The following is an 18,353-nucleotide window of genomic DNA, read 5'->3' as shown; positions in this document are numbered from 1 at the left end:
TCCATAGGATTAGTGCCTGCCTACAGCTAGACATCTTGCTGAACTGGGGCCACAGTGCTGTAGATCAGGGTCTCAGACTCATGGTCTGGGGCCATCTGTTGTCCAAGCAGTTCCACAATCCAGCCTGCACACGGCCACTGGCATGTGAGTCCCTGCAGTTCTGGGCTGGGGTGGTGGGGGTCCTGTATGCTTCCCCCAAGTCCAGTCCCTGCTCCTCTCACACCCTCCTCTTTGCAACCTATCACACTACTTGAGGGATGCGGCCTCACGGATTACCAGAGACATGAAGTGGGGTGGCAGCAAGGGCTGGGTCCCCCACATTCACCAGACCACCCAGAGCCCCAGAGGCTAACTTGAGTATGGGTGACCATCCCATCCATCAAATGGTTGAGGCCCCTACAAAGTGTGGGGCTGAGGGTATCTGCACTGAACCATCCTACTGGCAGGATGGCTCTGCACACACTTTCCCTGGGCTACAGGTGTGTGCCAGCAGCGGTGCAGAGCCAGCAGCTGGAAGCTGCACTAGTCCCAATATGCTAATGGTGATGGAGGCGGGGGTGGGAGGGGTGTTAAATTGCCTGGGAATGGGAGGAAGGGCTAGGAGATGCATGGGGGTGGGAGAGTGAGTAGGCCCAGAGGTAGGGTTGGGAGTCACGGGGTGGGGGGAGGAATGCATGGAGACTCCCTTCCCCCAGAGCCCTGCCGCAGAGAGGTGCATGCCTGAGCACTAGGAGGATCTGTGGACTGGCACTGGCCCTAAGATAAATTGAGTTTGAGACCCCGGCTGTACATGATTCCTCACAGGACACAGTAGCACGCCCCAGCCATGCCCTAGAGAAAAGGACTGAGCCCTAGAAGAGAGGAAATAGTCCATCACCGCAGGCTACCTGTAGAGAGAATCTGGACTTGCCCATTCAGTGTGCATACTGCACCAATTTGGATTGCCTCTAAGCAATTTCCCCACCTTTGATATTCACAAGAACAGCACACATCCCACTTAACTTCATTTACTTCATCTACTGGTCCTATTAATGACAGGCAACCCCTTTTTCTTCCTTTCTTCGCCTCCCCCGCCCTCTTTAAACCCTGGATTCTAGTTGTCTACTCCAATAATCTGTAGAAATGGGTCTAATACATTTGTTAGTCTTTAAGATGCTGCAGGACTGCTTGTTATTTGTGAAGCTACAGACTAACACAGCTACTCCTCTGAGACTATTTCTGAAGCAGGTATGAAAAGTGACCAAAAACCTTTTACAAAAATCAATTAAAACTCACTGTTACTTGTGTATCTACCTGCCTCTCACTATGACACAGAGAAAAACTTTGTGTATGGAAGACACCCATACATAGTAAATAGACTATACTCAAAAAAAAATAGTATTTATTCATGAATGTACTGTGCTCTCTTTGCTCAGCAAAATGTACTCTCTGGGAGTCAATGTGAATTTTTCTTAAAAAAAGAGGGCAGGATCTGCTCGACACAGCTCGGCAATGACTTGTGAGCAATGGTCAGAAAGGAAATCCTCTGTTCGTGCCATTTACATAGAAGCTAATATGTACTGCATGAAGAGTTCCATGCAAAACTCCACACCAAAGCCCCAATCCCAACCAGTGTCTCCACTCCTTGATCATGCTTACCTGTACAACTGCCTTTCTGTGTAAAGATCAGTCTTTGTCACAAATAATCCATTAACATGTGCAACTCCCTGTAAAGGCCTGTACATTTAAAAATGTTATAAGAACACTTAATTTTCTTATTATCCTTTTTTCTTTTGCTGTTATTTCTGCTTTGCTGAAGATAAGAATAAACATTCTCACCCACTCTTTAGTCAGTGTTTTTACACTTATAATCACCATGACCACAGCTAATGATATCATAAAGGAAGGGTTATGACTCAATTTCATGAAAAGAGGAAGACAGTTGTTCAAACTGAAGAAGAGCTTTAATTTTGGCAGAAACATCTTGGGCCTGATTCACCACTGTGTTACTCCAGTTTTACATAGGTAAAACACTCTGATTTCAGTGGAGTTACATTGACATAAAGCTACAGCATTACATTGATGAGTCAGGCTCCTTGATTAATTTTCAATTAATTGCAACAGAAATATTCAGAATTACATTAGTGACAAAAATAAATTTGTTTTAAAGCCTCAGTTAGTGTTTTTATGAAATAGTCTCATTACCCAAATTAGCTCAAGAAATGCACGCAAAAGTGAAACGTGATTATGATTATTATGTCAGCAACATGAGTTCAAATAAATACAATTTATCACACAAGCAGTCTGTGTTAACCACTAAGATACTATCAATTATTCCATTTAAAAGGGGAACAAGTCAATTTGAGGGATATGCTTCACTTTTATCACAGTTGTGGCATTTCACCCCCAATCTAATGTTCCTTCAGCCTGGATATTTTTATTTCTAAGATAAAACTGATGTTTTAATAGGAACAATCTAGTTATTTATACAGCCATCTATGCATGAAGTTTGGTCAACAGAAAAGAGGAACGGGCATACACTTTTACCAGCTTAATTTTTTTTTCTTATTGCAACTAGAAAATTCTATGGTAATATTATACATATATTTTTTCAAAAGCATTACACATCTTGGCTACGTCTACACGTGCACGCTACATCGAAATAGTCTATTTTGATGAATAACATCTACACGTCCTCCAGGGCTGGCAACGTCGACGTTCAACTTCGACGTTGGGCAGCACCACATCGAAATAGGCACTGCGAAGGAACGTCTACATGCCAAAGTAGCACACATCGAAATAAGGGTGCCAGGAACAGCTGCAGACAGGGTCACAGGGCGGACTCAACAACAAGCTGCTCCCTTAAAGGGCCCCTCCCAGACACAGTTGCACTAAACAGCACAAGATCCACAGAGCCGACAACTGGTTGCAGACCCTGTGCATGCAGCATGGATCCCCAGCTGCAGCAGCAGCAGCCAGAAGCCCTGGGCTAAGGGCTGCTGCACACGGTGACCATAGAGCCCCGCAGGGGCTGGAGAGAGAGCGTCTCTCAACCCCTCAGCTGATGGCCGCCATGGCGGACCCCGCTATTTCGATGTTGCGGGATGCGGATCGTCTACACGTGCCCTACTTCGATGTTCAACTTCGAAGTAGGGTGCTATTCCCATCCCCTCATGGGGTTAGCGACTTCAACGTCTTGCCACCTAACGTCGATTTCAACTTCGAAATAGCGCCCAGCACGTGTAGCCGTGACGGACGCTATTTCGAAGTTGGCGCCGCTACTTCGAAGTAGTGTGCACGTGTAGACGCGGCCCTTGTGACATACATCTTAAAAACCAACAAAATAGGTGTGAGTGGCTGAGTGTATTTTCTGGTGTATTTAAAAAAGCCTGTGATAACAAGCTGAATGCAAGGAGGAGAATAAAAAAAACTCGATAAGGAAACATATTTCAGTTTCAATTTTCCAAGTTATTACAATTAATCAACTGAGTGTTTTTAAAAAAAAGAGCTTGAAAAAGATTTTCAGTATCATGAGACCTGCTTTAATATTCCTTTCAAGTAAAACTGTATGCATAAATTTAATCCATTGTGTGACCTTCATTTGAGAGGCTATATTTTTTTCTGTCCTTGCTTCAAAATATATTAAGATTTAAGTGATTACTCCAGGGCCTTCACATTCTCCTGTAATTTACACTGTTTTAGATTGGTGGAACTATGTTGGCCCATATCTTCAGCTGGTGTAAAATCAGCATAGCTCCACTGACCTGGCCTCTTGACTTCAGGGGATTTACTCATGATCTACACCAATGTGAAAGGAGAATCAGATCCTCATGTCCTTATAGCTAAATAAGCCCTTCCTTTTTAAATTATTTTTAAACTGGAACAGAGAGGTGTTTTGGTCCTGTGCTCCAAACAAGACCTCTGTGTTGGAGATGGGTGGGTTGGCATAGACCCATAATATGACCCCAGTGCCTTCCAGGGATTTTCCTAAACTGATGAATATTCAAAATAGTTGGAGCATCAAAAGCCAGGAGGAATGTGGTTGGGAGGCAGAGTGAGGGCAAAAAGGCCAAAAGGAAGTCATATCTCTGTAGTATAGGAACTGGAAATGGCAACATAGAAATAAGAGACTGTTCTGTACAGGTGACGCAGTCAGGATCAAATCCCGCTGCCCATACTCAGTGGGAGTGGTGCACATACACCTAAAGAAACTGTTTGGCTAGGTCTACACTGGCCCCGGCAGATCAAACACTTAGGTTTAATCTGCTGGGGTGCCGTTTCGTGCGCGTTCCAGGATCAATGTCAACCCCAGAACTCCTTGTGAGCCTCAAGGATTAAGGAAAGTTGGCAGTAGGAGTACTGCCATCAACATTCTGTAGTGAAGACAAGGACCAATGTCGACGGCTGCAAAATCGATATTAAGTACACAATTAGCTCATGGAAGGAGGGCAGTGGGAACACATCAATGCCATCCAAGGCTTTTCACTTAGTCCTCATGCACTCTGCATGTGACATTAATGCTGCTCCCTCTCACAGCGAGGAACTCAGCCAGGCCTAATAATAGCCCCTGGCTCCCTTTTTCCACATGAGGCTCTCAGATAAGCAGCAACCATAGGAGGTATCTCTTTCACTCCTGTTTTCCTCACCCTTATGCCTGACTACATCCCCCTCTTGCCCACTTCACCAAACATATGTAGATCCAGAGGCGTCGGGGACAATAGAGGAAAAGGTAGATATATCCACTGCTCTCTCTAGGCATGAGAGAGAAAGGACTGACTGCTGAGGCTCACATGCAGTAAGTGTTACTGTGGATTGTTCCAAGGGTGTTGCTGGTGTGGGCAGGGTTGTGGGGTGGGGCTCTTAGAAGCCCTTTAGGGATGTCAAAACTGGGGCCCATTGGCAGATAAATGGAAGCCTTTGTACCTGTTGGATCCCCCCCACCCCAGGAGGTGCTGAAACAAAGGGCCTCTAGCTTCCATATAGGGCTCTCTGTAGAGGTCAAACAGGGCAGATTAGACTTATTCCTAGGGAAATCAATATGGGAACCCCAAGAACATCAAACATCTATTTGGAGTTTGTAGCAGATGCAAAAAAAATGGTTTGAAGATGTAGAAACCTGAGGGTCCCTGTGCTGTGCACTCCAATACAGGGACCTTTGCACTCTCCAGAAATCTGAAAATGACATGCACGTCTAATCCTGCTTTAAGTGAGAGCTCTTGGAAAACCAGTTGCTCTGCTATTTTAGGATTTTCATGTGCCTTAGATTGTGCAGTACTGAATTTTTAGTATGGGTGTTCCATTGTGAATTGTGGGGTTGTTATGCATATAGCCTGTATTATTATGGTCTCTTGTAGATTGATTGCTATGTTGCTGGGTGGTTATGGGTTTGTGGTGGCGTGGGGGGTAGTCCTACAGTGATATTTGCCTGCCACTGACTGAAACTGAAACTAGGAAAAGTTACAGGAAAAGATAGATCCAAGTACATTGCATGGTAACTAGTGAAATGCTGATGTCATGGGGTCATCCGGTTCCACAACTAACAAGCTATTTGAATCTTACTGATTGACAGGAGATGTTAACTCTGAGAACACTAATATTTGCTAACCAAATGACTGCTCCAGCTAGTAAGGTTTCAAGACTAAGCAAGTTATTGTCATTATTTCACAAGTTCTGCCAATTTAAAAAATGTAAGTGGAAACTGGTTTATACAAATCATTAAATTACACATACTGTAATTGCAAAATAATCCAAACAGTTTATAAAAGCAAAAATATGAACAATGTTTCTTCAAGCTTTCCAGTATTTTCTTGTATTTCAAGCATGTTTAGACAATCAAAAAGAGAAACTAGAGAGCTTTGGAAAATGGATTTAGCTAACAGCAAGTTTTAGAAAAATGACCTAGTTTTCTGAACATATAATTTTAGATGTGCAAAATATGTGTGCATGCACTTTTTGTGTATTGTCACTTCTCTGTGTAAATATTTTTATATATGTAAAACCATCTGCAAAGTGCAACACAAACTGAACAAAAATGGATATTGTGGGTATAACTTATATCATTTTCATGTACGACTGGAAACTGTTCACAAAAACTGCCCACTTGGGAATTTGCTTGTGCTCATTTTTATGTTCATAAAGTGCCTCATATAATGCCCATTAAAATCAGTGGGAATCTCTCTATTGACTTCCCAGGGTTTGCAAGTATTCATGAATTAAGATCAGGGTAAGGCATCACTGAAAAGATAGTCCACTTGGTCCTATCACCCCTAGGTCTGTGGTACTTATGAATCCATAATATTTTAAAGAAAAACACATTCCTGGTGTTTGCTGAGATTGAATGAGTATTAATCTAACTCTACTTCAGGGCTCTGGGCTGGCAATAAATGCAGCTCTCAATGCCAAATCTTTTCAGGATCACACACAGCACAACCCCTTTGAAAAGCAATCAAAGTATCGCCAAGTGTTCAATGATCAAAGACACAGCCAACAGTTTTTGCAGCATTGTTAAATGCTGAAAAACCCATTGTTAGGCATTATGTTGTTCCTCTACAAACAAAGAGCAAAATGCTATGTCAAATCCAAATTATTTTTACTTCAGTTTAAGCAACAAAACCAGGAAGAATAAAAGTAAGTGTCCACAAGGGAAGACACATGTCTAGTTCCCTATAGAACAATCTGACCCAAGGTAACACAAAATGAAGCTGACAGCAGTGTTAGCATTTTAAAGGTACAGTACATACAAACAGGGTCATAACAGTTACACAGCTATATTCCTCACAGTAGGGAACATGTATAGTGCTTTTCAGTAATGATTCTGTTTGGTTTCATGCACACCATTTGCACTGTGAGGCTCACTGGAGAGTCTATCAAAAGCCTGTCTAGCAGTCATCTTTTTAGCAGAAGCTAATCCGGGTGTGGGGTGTGTAAGGACTCATATTGCCTAGGATCATGCTCCCTGGGATCAGCCCCAAGGTGAAAATATATATGTACTACAGGATTTTGAAAGAGGAAATGAGCAAAATACCCTTACTGAAGCATTTTCACACTGTATGTTTCATAGGCCAATCTCATCCCAAGGACAAATTCTACTTGCAATGTGTACAAGCTCAGAAGAGTTTAAAGGCTCATCACCCCCATCTCTTCCAGTTCAAAGTAACTCTGTGCAAAACACCTAAGAGAAAGGAACAGGCATATTGGTTATAGGTCTGATCCAGCTCCCACTGAAATCAATGGGAGTCCTTCCTCTGACTTCACTGGGGCTTGGATTAGGCCTTATGGACCATATTTTCAAAAATGCCTGTGTGATTTAGGAGCCTAAGTCACAGTGAATTCTTAAATCACTGTGGGACTTGGGCTCCTAATACATTCAGGTGGAGGTTTTATAGAAAATAAAGCCCATAACGACAATGTCTAAAGGCTGTTGTACAGTAATATAATATTGGGATTCTAAACACGTCTTATAATATAATCTTAATACTGATTTTATGCTCGATCAGGCATAAAAGCATGCGTAACCAATATATTGCTAGAAAACATAAAGAATGTGCAGGCAAAGGCCCTAATTCTCGGCTTTGACTGAGCAGTGCTTGGTTAGAACCCAAAGGAAGATGAGACATAGGAGGCTTTGTACAACCTTCGTATCCTTTAGATTGTAGGGCTGGCCTGAAGGCCTCTCTATCTTATATCTGAGCTGTGTCTACACGTGCACGCTACTTCGAAGTAGCGGCACCAACTTCAAAATAGCGCCCGTCGCGTCTACACGCGTCGGGCGCTATTTCGAAGTTAACTTCGACGTTAGGCGGCGAGACGTCGAAGTCGCTAACCTCATGAGGAGATAGGAATAGCGCCCTACTTCGACGTTCAACGTCGAAGTAGGGACCATGTAGACGATCCGCGTCCCGCAATGTCGAAATTGCTGGGTCCTCCATGGCGGCCATCAGCTGGGGGGTTGAGAGATGCTCTCTCTCCAGCCCCTGCGGGGCTCTATGGTCACCGTGGGCAGCAGCCCTTAGCCCAGGGCTTCTGGCTGCTTCTGCGGCAGCTGGGGATCTATGCTGCAGGCACAGGGTCTGCAACCAGTTGTCAGCTCTGTGTATCTTGTGTTGTTTAGTGCAACTGTGTCTGGGAGGGGCCCTTTAAGGGAGCGGCTGGCTGTTGAGTCCGCCCTGTGACCCTGTCTGCAGCTGTGCCTGGCATCCCTATTTCGATGTGTGCTACTTTGACGTGTAGACGTTCCCTCGCTGCGCCTATTTCGATGTTGGGCTGAGCAACGTCGAAGTTGAACATCGACGTTGCTGGCCCTGGAGGACGTGTAGACGTTATTCATCGAAATAGACTATTTCGATGTTGGCTGCACGTGTAGACGTAGCCCTGATGTCTTCACTATGCAGAGGAGTGATGATACAGCAATCGATCCACCAGCGCTCAGTTTAGCATGATCTCTGAGCACACTCCCATCGACAGTGGTACTCCACCAGGATGAAATGAGTAGCTGGAGTCGACAAGAGAACAGCCCCTGGCAACCTTATCACACAGAAGACACTGCAATAAGAATGTCAACTTTTGCTTTGCTATGTACGCAGCTGAAGTTGCACAGGTTACATCAAATGGGGAGTGTAGGGTAGATGGTAGCGTAGACAAGGCCTCACTGCCATCTTCCACAAAGGCTCATTCTGTTAGCTGGAATTGTGGAGGCCAGAGATAATCCAGCCATGCCATCTGTATAAGTGCTAAGAAGGAATGACAGGCTCATAATGCTGACTTTACTCCAACTGAGAAATGTCTCTGCCCAAGGAAAGTGGGGCAGGGGGTCGAACTGCTGTACCGTCCCTTGGCATTGCAGGGGCACAAAGGGGCTGTAGTAGCACTGAGCCTTGAGGACAGAGGAGGCTTACATTGCGATAGCTTCATAAAAGCTGGAATTCAAGGTTCTGAGATCCCAACTGTGTATTTATTTATGTTTTTAACTGTTCGTGCAGCATCCTAGAGCCTTGGAGATAGTGAGTTTTAGTGTCTTCATAATGTTATGTGTTATTACGATTATTACTAATGTGCTCTGCAGAAAGAATAATATTAAATTGGACTAACAAAGCAGATAAAATAAAAATAAACTAAGCAGATCACAACATGTGGAAGATCAACAATGCTGCTATGGAATAAGGTAACATTTACCATTGGATCCATTTTTCACAACCTAAAATATGAAAGCAGCAAACAAAGCTAGAAGCATATTTTGGGCTTCTGGTGACATGACAAAGCAGGCAGGCATTGTACTGGAGGCTTTATAATGACACCTAAAGCCTTTGCTTGATAAAAATATAGTATCTCACTGCAATTTATATTTGTGTCCCACCTATCCTCTCCTTAATACACATCTTTTCCCTTTATAAACTAAAGCAGAGCAGTACCATTTTATTATCCTTTTAATAACCTTTCCAGTAGTGTATGAGAGAATTGTAATGTCCTTCCAATTACCTTACCTGAATGAAATGTTAAACTAAGAGTCAAGAAGAGAACGATGGTTTTGTAGGTGAAGCACAAGAGTGAAATTCTGGTCCCACAGAAAATCAATGAAAGGATTCCACTCCACAGCTGTATTCCTTGTTCATCTTCACTGTTCCTCAGTAACTTTTCAGTTCTTTGGGCCAAAGTTTCCTCATCCATAGAATAGGGGAAAATCTTACCTCACAAAGGAGTTGCAAGATTTCATTCAGTAATGTTTGTGAAAGCACTTTGAGATCTTTGACTGGAGAAGGCTAAAAAAATGCACACGTCTTATAAGGAGCGGTAAATATTATAACTGCAGATTTAAAAAGTGTTAACTCTGCAGTTAAGACTGGAGTAATTTTCATCCTTCATCATAATGAGGTACAAAAAAAACAGATAACTCCAACTTAAAAAATAATTTTGTATTCAGCTTTAAGACCCAATTAATCCTACAAGCCCACCATCAAAAGAACTCAGTGAAGTCACCTAACAGACCAATAGTGTAATGGGTTCTCAAATAGTCAATTTTAACGTAGACAGCAAAAATGATTACAGTGTCACCTTTTAAAAGCACAGGCCTCAACCCTGAAGTCCTTTTGCATTTTCCACGAAGCATTTATTTCAGCAAAGCTCTCATTTCATTCCACTGAGTAAAAACTGAGTCAGAAGCTTAGAAATTTGGCCCTCAGAGACTATGAAGTTATGCTTTGTTTTCTAGATACATTTTTAAAATGTGGGACAGTAATCATAGTAATCAGTTGCTCATATTTGTTGTGTTGAATTCAAGTCTTGGAAAAACTAAAAAATAGATAAAGCCAAGAAAATACTACTCTTTAAATATGTCTGGCTTTTCTAGTAAGTTCAGTGTAAGAAATGCACACACCTAGCTATAACAGAAAGAAGACTAGTTACGCAAACAACTTAACCACTGAATGCCCAGTCCTGAGGCTACTACTGTAGCTGCACAGCCCTTCCTCACCTGGGAGATAGTTATTATTTCTAGCTTTTGGCACTACTGAGAAACATGGATTCTGCTGTTAGGATCCCCTTAGTGGATTTTTTTGGTCATTTCAAACATATTTTTTTTTCATGTTGATGTTTTCTTTTTAATGAAGGTGAGCTTAAAGTCTTGTTGTGAATGCTTCAGGGAGCTTCTCAGCACAGCTGCAGACTGAGATCCTGATCCTGCTTGTGCATAATGTTACTTATTTGAATAGTCCTAAGTGTTTGTGGGATTTATGGCCACATTTATAACAGTTTTCATACAATGGTTATAGCACAGCTTTATGGTCTCTCTTCACTTGCCCCGTGACATGAGTCCTTAATCCAGTTCTGTAACAGAACTGTCTCATTATCACACTTCAAACAAAAAGTGTGTTAAAACTCCCATGCCTCTAGACATGACTGATACAGACGCATTGGCCTAGGCCGATTTACAAGGCCTCTTTCTCCCCTCAGACTGGTACATCTCCAGACATAGTTATTTAAACTGAACAGAAGCAGTTGCAGGGCACAAAGATTACAAAACCACCACGTCTTTCACATTATTTTTTGTTCTGGATAAATGTTAAGATACAGTAGGCAAATAATATTTGGTTAAAATACCATCTGAGGTCACTATCAATGGCATCAAACCACTATGTCATTGACTACTTACAACGCTTTCAGAAAAGCTGCCACACAGTTTAGAAACATGAGCTGTATTCTCCCATCATATACCATGGTACAAATCAGCACTAAACAGAGTTACACTGGTGTAACACAGTGCAGACTCAGGCCCATTTTTGAATCCTAGGCCCCGTCCAACAACACGACCAGATTGCATTATTTTAAGTTCATAACCATCATATGAGGAATAGCTGTGTTTTAACCGGGTTCTTCAATGGGTTAAGTTACACAGTGCAGGCAGACAGGCCTATATTTTTAAACACTTGGGAAGAGTGGAGGCCCTCAGATGTAATGGTGAGGGGTAGGGAGGTAAATAAGCCTTATTCCCTCCTTCCATACCTCTTTCTTCTGCTTTCCCTCCACATGTTGCAATGTTCTTTCTCCTGACCCCATCCCAACCCTACCATGCTCAAATCTAAGAACAATCTCTTGGCTCCCTTGGCTCTCTACCAACGTCCTGAAGACTTTTTCCGGCTCACCTGGGGTCCTCCTCCCCTCCCTTGCCATGTGAGCGCCTCTCTTTAGTGACATCTTCTCTGCTGGCCCCACCTTTTCTCTTCAAACCCACGGCTGCCAGCAGGGGGAGGCAGGGTGGTTTCTGCTACTTCACTGAGTAGGAGGCTGTCTCTCCGCTGCCCTGCTAGTGGGAGGACGGAAGTGCAGGGGTTTTCTCTCAATACCCATTTGCATGCTGGGAGCTGAACCTCATGCAGAGGGGGACAAATGCCACTCAATGTCTGCCCATTGTCATTGCGTTGTGTTATTCCTTTGACTTAAGAGGCATTATAATAGATTGCCCTCCATTTGAGCAGAGAAACAGGCCCTTTCTATGGGCTCAGTGGGCTTGAATCTCTATTACCTTGTGCTATATACAGTTATTTACTCTCTTGCTGAATGGTAGTGAAACTGAAATTCTTCATTCACTTGCATTGGTGGTCATGTTTACACCTGTGCCAAAGAAATGTAAATGGCTATACCAGGTGCAAAGCAATGGAGAATCAAGCCCACTATTGTTGTTAACCTTGTGGACCCATTTTCTGTAGCCCTTATATAGCCAAAATTCCTGCTGAGGTCTTTAGGAACAGTGAGCACTGAAATGTTCCACTGATACTCTAGATGATTTCAGAATGATCAAGCTGCCTGAATAAAGAGAGCTGAACTCTCAGATGACATTCAGTATCTGCATGGAGTACTGCGTTTCTTTAGGTGGGGGTGTTTGTGTGAACTGAAACTTGAAGGCCTGATCCACAGCCTCTTACAGTTATTGATAATCTTTCTATCTGCTTAAATAGATTTTGGATCAGGCCCTAAGAAGGGAGACAGCTGAAAACCACAAAGGATAACTCTGAAAGCAGGGGGTGGGGGTGGTTGGGGTTTCTTTAACTGACAAGAAAACTGAGGGGAGAAAAGGAAAAAATCCCAGAACCCCAAAGATTATTTGACATGGCCTTTGTCTCATAAGTTTGGGGACTGACTCACAAAGTGTTATTCCAGTTATTTGCCAGTGTAACTTGTCTGAAATAAGGCCCTTTGTATTTAATTTTTGGATCTGTGACTTGTCAGGTTAAAAAAGAAGAGATAAAATTATAGTTGTTGAAAGTATATTTTTCCCTTGGAGTTTTATCATTTCTAAAACTAGTCAAGGCAGGCAAGAGGCTTTAATTAGGGATCAACTCTGCATTAATTGCACTTGCAGAACTCCCACTGGATTGCAGAGTTTCCAAGGTAAATTCTGCAACATTGTGCTTGCCTGTGACAGCTTGAAAGTGATTCTAAATGGCCAAAAAACAGACAAGAAACTGACCAGCTGACTCTCAGAATCCAGGCTGAGATAAATGTAAAAGGTAATGATAAGTAAATTTTAAATTTCTTTCTTTTTTAAAATAATTGTGGTGTAAAACTTATTTGTCACATAGGTAAGGTCAATAAAAATCTGACTTTTAACCTGACAGCATACATCAAAATAGGCTCAATTGATGTGTGTCAATACCAATAACTGATTCTAGGGTAAGCAGAAACACAGAGTATGATTTTCAGTTCAGTAGGTAGATGTTTACATATGATGTCACTAAGAGTTTTGATTGAATGAGGCCTTGAGGATTTGTGCTTTAATTTTAGTTCCAGTTGGGAGGTAATATTTAATCTCTTAGATCTCTTTAAACAATTCTACACATATTTGGTAGCATGCATTACATCATTAGACCACAATTGTAGTGCAATATTTTTCTATTAAATGTCAGTGACCAGTCAGAATATTAAAATATATATCAATTTTAGATGGAAAATGAAAACTCTATTTCATTGGTTCAGGCATCAAAACTGAGAGTGAAAAAATATAATCCTCATCTTGAAATCATGCTCTGTTTGAAAATGAAACTGTTATACATGCTCAAGTCCTCTAGAAATCCTTATTGTCATTAGGAATTAACAGCAAAATTAATTTGTGAGAGGATTTATTCTTATAAGAAAATTATATGCTTTCCTCCCCCCAGAAATATTTGATGATGAAGGCATGTCACTTTTACATCAATCAGACATGCAAGTAACCCTTCCAAAAATCAAGCAAGTTCTTGAAGAAATTGAAAAGTAGAAAATTCGGAGTTTTATCATGGATCACAAGACTGAAGGGAAAAGAAAGCAGCAGCATAGCTTGACTTTACTGGATCAGTTAAACAGCATGAAAGAATTAACGCAAATGATTGATGTGGTCCTTGTAGCAGAAGGTGAGAAGTTTCCCTGCCATAAACTGATATTGGCTGCTTTCAGTCCCTATTTCAAAGCCATGTTTACCTGTGGCTTGCTTGAGTGCACCCAAAGAGAAGTGGTCCTCTATGACATCTCAGCAGAGAGTGTGTCCATAATACTCAATTACATGTACAGTGCAGATTTGCACCTGACTAATTTCAACGTGCAAGGTGTTGCTGTTGCTGCATTTTTTATGCAGATGGAAGACATTTTCAATATATGTCAGAAGTACATGATGGACCATATGGATGCTTCCAATTGTGTGGGGATCTGCTATTTTGCAAAGCACATTGGGGCAGAAGATTTGGCTGATCAAGCGAGGCAATATTTGTATCAGCACTTCGCTGAGGTGAGCTTGCATGAAGAAATATTAGAGATTGAAGCACAGCAGTTGCTGAGTCTCATAAGATCCGATGATCTGAACGTATCCCGGGAGGAGAGCATTTTGGACTTGGTGCTCAGATGGGTGAACCATTGCAGAAAATCTCGCGTCGAGCACCTTGTTGAACTCCTGAAGCAAGTTAGACTGGAACTTGTATGTCCTTCTTTCCTAGTGGAAGCTCGGAAAAGGAACACGGTGCTTCTGTCTCATTCAGAATGCCATGATATGATTGATAGAGCATTAGAAACTATAAAGAAATCCAATCACTCCTCTCTCAGTCTTCGTTATGGCATGGAGACCACCAGTCTTCTACTTTGCATCGGCAATAATTCTTTTGGGATTCGATCCAGACGTGGTAGCTATGCAGATGCCAGTTTTTGTTACGCTCCTGCAACCCAAAAGACTTATTTCATTTCCTCCCCAAAGTATGGTGAGGGTTTAGGATGTGTGTGCACCGGTGTGGTCACTGAGAACAATGACATTATTGTGGCAGGGGAGGCCAGTGCTGCCAAGATGTCTAGACAAAAAACAAAGAACATTGAAATTTATAGGTGTGTATTGTCAAGTGGGAGGGAAAAATGGATAATTGTTTCTGAAGTTAAATTATAAATAATGTTCCAGGAATGAGCCACTAGAGAAAGCATTCTTCTCCTCATATGTTTGGATACTGATTTCAGTTACCCAAAGCAATTTGTTGAAGGCCTATCCATTCCTCTCCATGAAACACTGAAGCAGCACCTTCTATAACGAGAGCCAAATTCTGACCCTTTTACTCATGAGAAGGCCCACTGACTTAGATGGAACAAGTAAAATGATCTGGATCTGGTCCTAAATCTCTTTCCATATGCTTCATGTTCCCCTAACCCAAAGGTCTCAAGTTTGTTAGTATTTTCATCCTGGACCCTTCCTCCAGATGATTTATTTCATAGTGGTGCTGATGTCTGAAATATGAAAATTAATGAATGAATTTGGTCATCTGTGAATCTATACCCAGCTTTAACTGTACTATGCTGATTTTAAATGGGAGCTAAAGTATAATAATAATAATAATAATAATAATAATAAATTGAACCATTCACTCAGTTTTTACTCAGGCCTCACTCAGATAAATTCACATTGAGGAAAGTGGGAGATTTGCCAAAATCAAGATTAATTACAAACTGAAGCCAACATCTGTAAATGTGGGGCCGAAAATGAGGAACATAAATTCATAACTAGGCACTTAAATAAATGTGCAATTTGTTTTGGAGGTGCTACTGTAGCTATCACTGAGTGCAGTGGAAATCAGGAGTGCTCAGATCACACAAAATAAGGATACTTTAATTGTGGACAACATTTTCAAACTGGGGAGTCTAGAATGAAATTCCTAAATCAGTTTTCAGAGTGGAGAGGGTAATGAGTGGAGTCCTGCAGGGGTCTGTACAGGACAAGTCCTTTTCAAGGTAGTCATAAACGATCTTGAGAAAGAGGTAAAGAGTGAGGGGACAAGCTGCAGATGATACTAAACTGCTCAAGGTAGTTAAGTCCAAAAAAGACTGTGAAGAGCTTCAAAAGGAGCTCACACAAGTAGGTTACTGGGCAACAAAATGGCACATGAATTTCAATGTTGTTAAATGCAGAATAATACATATTGGAAAACAGTCCCAAATATACATACAAAATGATGGGGACTAAATTAGCTATTACCACTCAAGAGGGAGAGAGAGATTTTGGGAGTCATTGTGGATAGTTCTCTGAAAACATCTACTCAAGATGCAGCAGCAAACAAGCAAATAGACTGTTAGGAATCACTAAAAAATTAAAAGGGAATAAGACAGAGAATATCGTATTGCCTCTGTATAAGTCCATAGTACTTCCACATCAGGAATACTTTGTATAGATGTGGTCACCTCATCTCAAAAAAGATATCTTGGCATTGGAAAATGGTCAGAAAAGTGCAAGAGAAATGATTAGGGGTTTGAAACAGCTGCCATATGAGGAGCGATTAAAAAGACTGGGACTTTTCAGTTTAAAAAAAGACAAGTAGGTGGAGGGGATCTGATAGAGGTCTATAAAATCATGACTGGTGTGGAGAGAGTGAAGAGGGAAAAGTAATTTACTCATTCCCATAACACAAGAACTAGGGGTCACCAAATGAAATTAATGACTAGAAGGTTTAAAACAAAGAAAAGGGAGTATTTCTTCACCCAGTGCACAGTCAACCTGTGGAACTCCTTGCCAGAGGATGGTGTGAAGACCAGGAGTTTAACAGGATGCAAAAAAGACACAGATAGATTCATGGAGGATAAGTCCATCAATGGCTATTAGCCAGGATGGGGAAGAATGGTGTTCCTGACCTCTGTTTGTCAGAAGCTGGAAATGGGTGACAGGGGAAGGGTCACCTAATGACTGCCTGGTCTGTTCATTCCAAACAGCATTGGCCACTGTCGGAAGACAGGATTCTGGGCAAGGTGGATCTTTGCTCTGAGCCAGTATGATTATTCTTATGTTCACACTAAAGTACTGGTCGTGCAAACACTTAAGCATGTGAGTAACAACACACAAGACTAATCCCAGTGAGTTCAAGGTTAGAAATTTTTCTTTCCTGTTGCCAAGAGAAAGAACTTTGATTGTCACTGTAACATCATCTGAAAGTGGAGAAGGGTGATTTAAATACAAAATTGATAAGCTCTTGTCCCAACCACAGTTTCTAATTTTGGATTGTCCTACAGGTACCACAATAGAGGAAACCGGTTTTGGCAAAGTTTATGCGCTGCTCAGTTTCGTGAGCTCTATGCTTTGGGCACTGTTCACAATGACTTGTATGTCATTGGAGGACAAATTAAACTGAAAAACCAGTATCTGGTGACAAACTCTGTTGAGAAGTACTCCATGGAGCAAGATAGCTGGAGAAGCGTGGCACCTCTTCCACTGCAACTGGCCTGCCATGCTGTGGTAACAGTAAATAATAAACTCTATGTGATGGGAGGCTGGACACCACAGGTAAAAAAGTTCACTAATGATTTGATTGTATAGGAGCTAGCTAACATAACTTTGTGGCTCTTCTTGCATAGTTAATATACCTCACTTGGAAGCAAAAAAATAAATTGCACTCATTTCTCCCACATCTTTAATGGGAAAATCAAGCAGGCTAAGTGGAAATAATGTCCATGTTACATAATCTTCTATATGTGCTACCTCTAAGAAAGACAGTTGTTTCAAAGAGAATTTCTCAGTGAGGAAAAATTGACACTGCATCCTGTCAAAACACAATTTCACTTACCTTCCAGTTTTAAATAGTGATGGGGGTAATTCTTGAAGTCTCCACTCAGTTTTTAATTCAATTAAACATTAATTAAAAAGAAATTGTGGTGATGATAATACCTGGTTCCTGCCTGGCACTTTCACATCTCACTAATTATTTGTCCTCTTTAACTTTTCTATCAGTTGCAAATAGTTGTATTTAAATAAGAAACAACAAATCCCACACCTTGGCAGGGTGTCAGACCAGATGACCTTTGTGGTTCCTTATAATTCTACGGTTCTATGATTCTAAGACATGAGCCTGTACGAGAAACCAAAATCCAACCCTATAAACTGGTAAATTTCAGCTGTAAATTCATATACAAGCGTCACAGCTCAGTTCCATGTCTCTGGAAAGCTTTTCTGTTTTAATGTGTTTAGGGGGTTTTGTTTGTTTGTTTTGTTACAAAAAGTAAAAACTGCCAGTGGAAAAGAGATGCTTCTCACACACACACGCAAAATTAGTTTTGTCACAACTGCAACTTCCCACCAAAAATTTTGTTAGCCTTCATTTAAGACATGTATAATATGTGGTGTTGGTTGTAGGCTATTAAAATATGACCAGATTTCATTGGTTTGGGACTGCTTTTTAGAAACTAGTGTTTAAAAATTTAAAACTAAAATATGTTCAGCAAACACAATTTGCATCTGTTAAAATATTCTGAGCATGCAAATCCCTATGGAGGCAATAGAACGGTGAGAGAGTCAGACTTACACTGAAGCTGAGCAAAGGCATTTTCCCTTTTTTAAATAATTAAAATATAAGAACATACTTAATAATATGGCACTAAAATCTCAAACTGGGTACATT

General features: G+C 41.4%; 1 protein-coding gene across 4 annotated transcripts in view; it reads left to right on the top strand.

Moving 5' to 3' along the window:
* The first annotated feature begins 4,609 nt into the window (after positions 1–4,609).
* The window catches only part of SEC61A1 (SEC61 translocon subunit alpha 1), a 94,963-nt gene continuing 81,219 nt past the window's right edge, over positions 4,610–18,353 (top strand). The window contains exons 1-3 of one of the 4 annotated variants that reach the window (XM_075005679.1): positions 4,610–4,708; positions 13,626–14,811; positions 16,972–17,242. In XM_075005679.1, coding sequence (XP_074861780.1) covers positions 13,742–14,811; positions 16,972–17,242 — 1,341 coding nt within the window. In that variant the 5' untranslated portion in view covers positions 4,610–4,708; positions 13,626–13,741. Of the gene's footprint in view, positions 4,775–12,962; positions 12,978–13,625; positions 14,812–16,971; positions 17,243–18,353 lie in introns of those variants that run through there. The other 3 variants (XM_075005681.1, XM_075005678.1, XM_075005680.1) reach the window with 3 other exon arrangements.

This window comes from Carettochelys insculpta, chromosome 11, assembly GCF_033958435.1.
Source record: "Carettochelys insculpta isolate YL-2023 chromosome 11, ASM3395843v1, whole genome shotgun sequence".
Taxonomy (NCBI): domain Eukaryota; kingdom Metazoa; phylum Chordata; order Testudines; family Carettochelyidae; genus Carettochelys; species Carettochelys insculpta.
The sequence above is the reverse complement of the archived record's forward strand: the minus strand, read 5'-3'. Positions and strand labels throughout refer to the sequence as shown.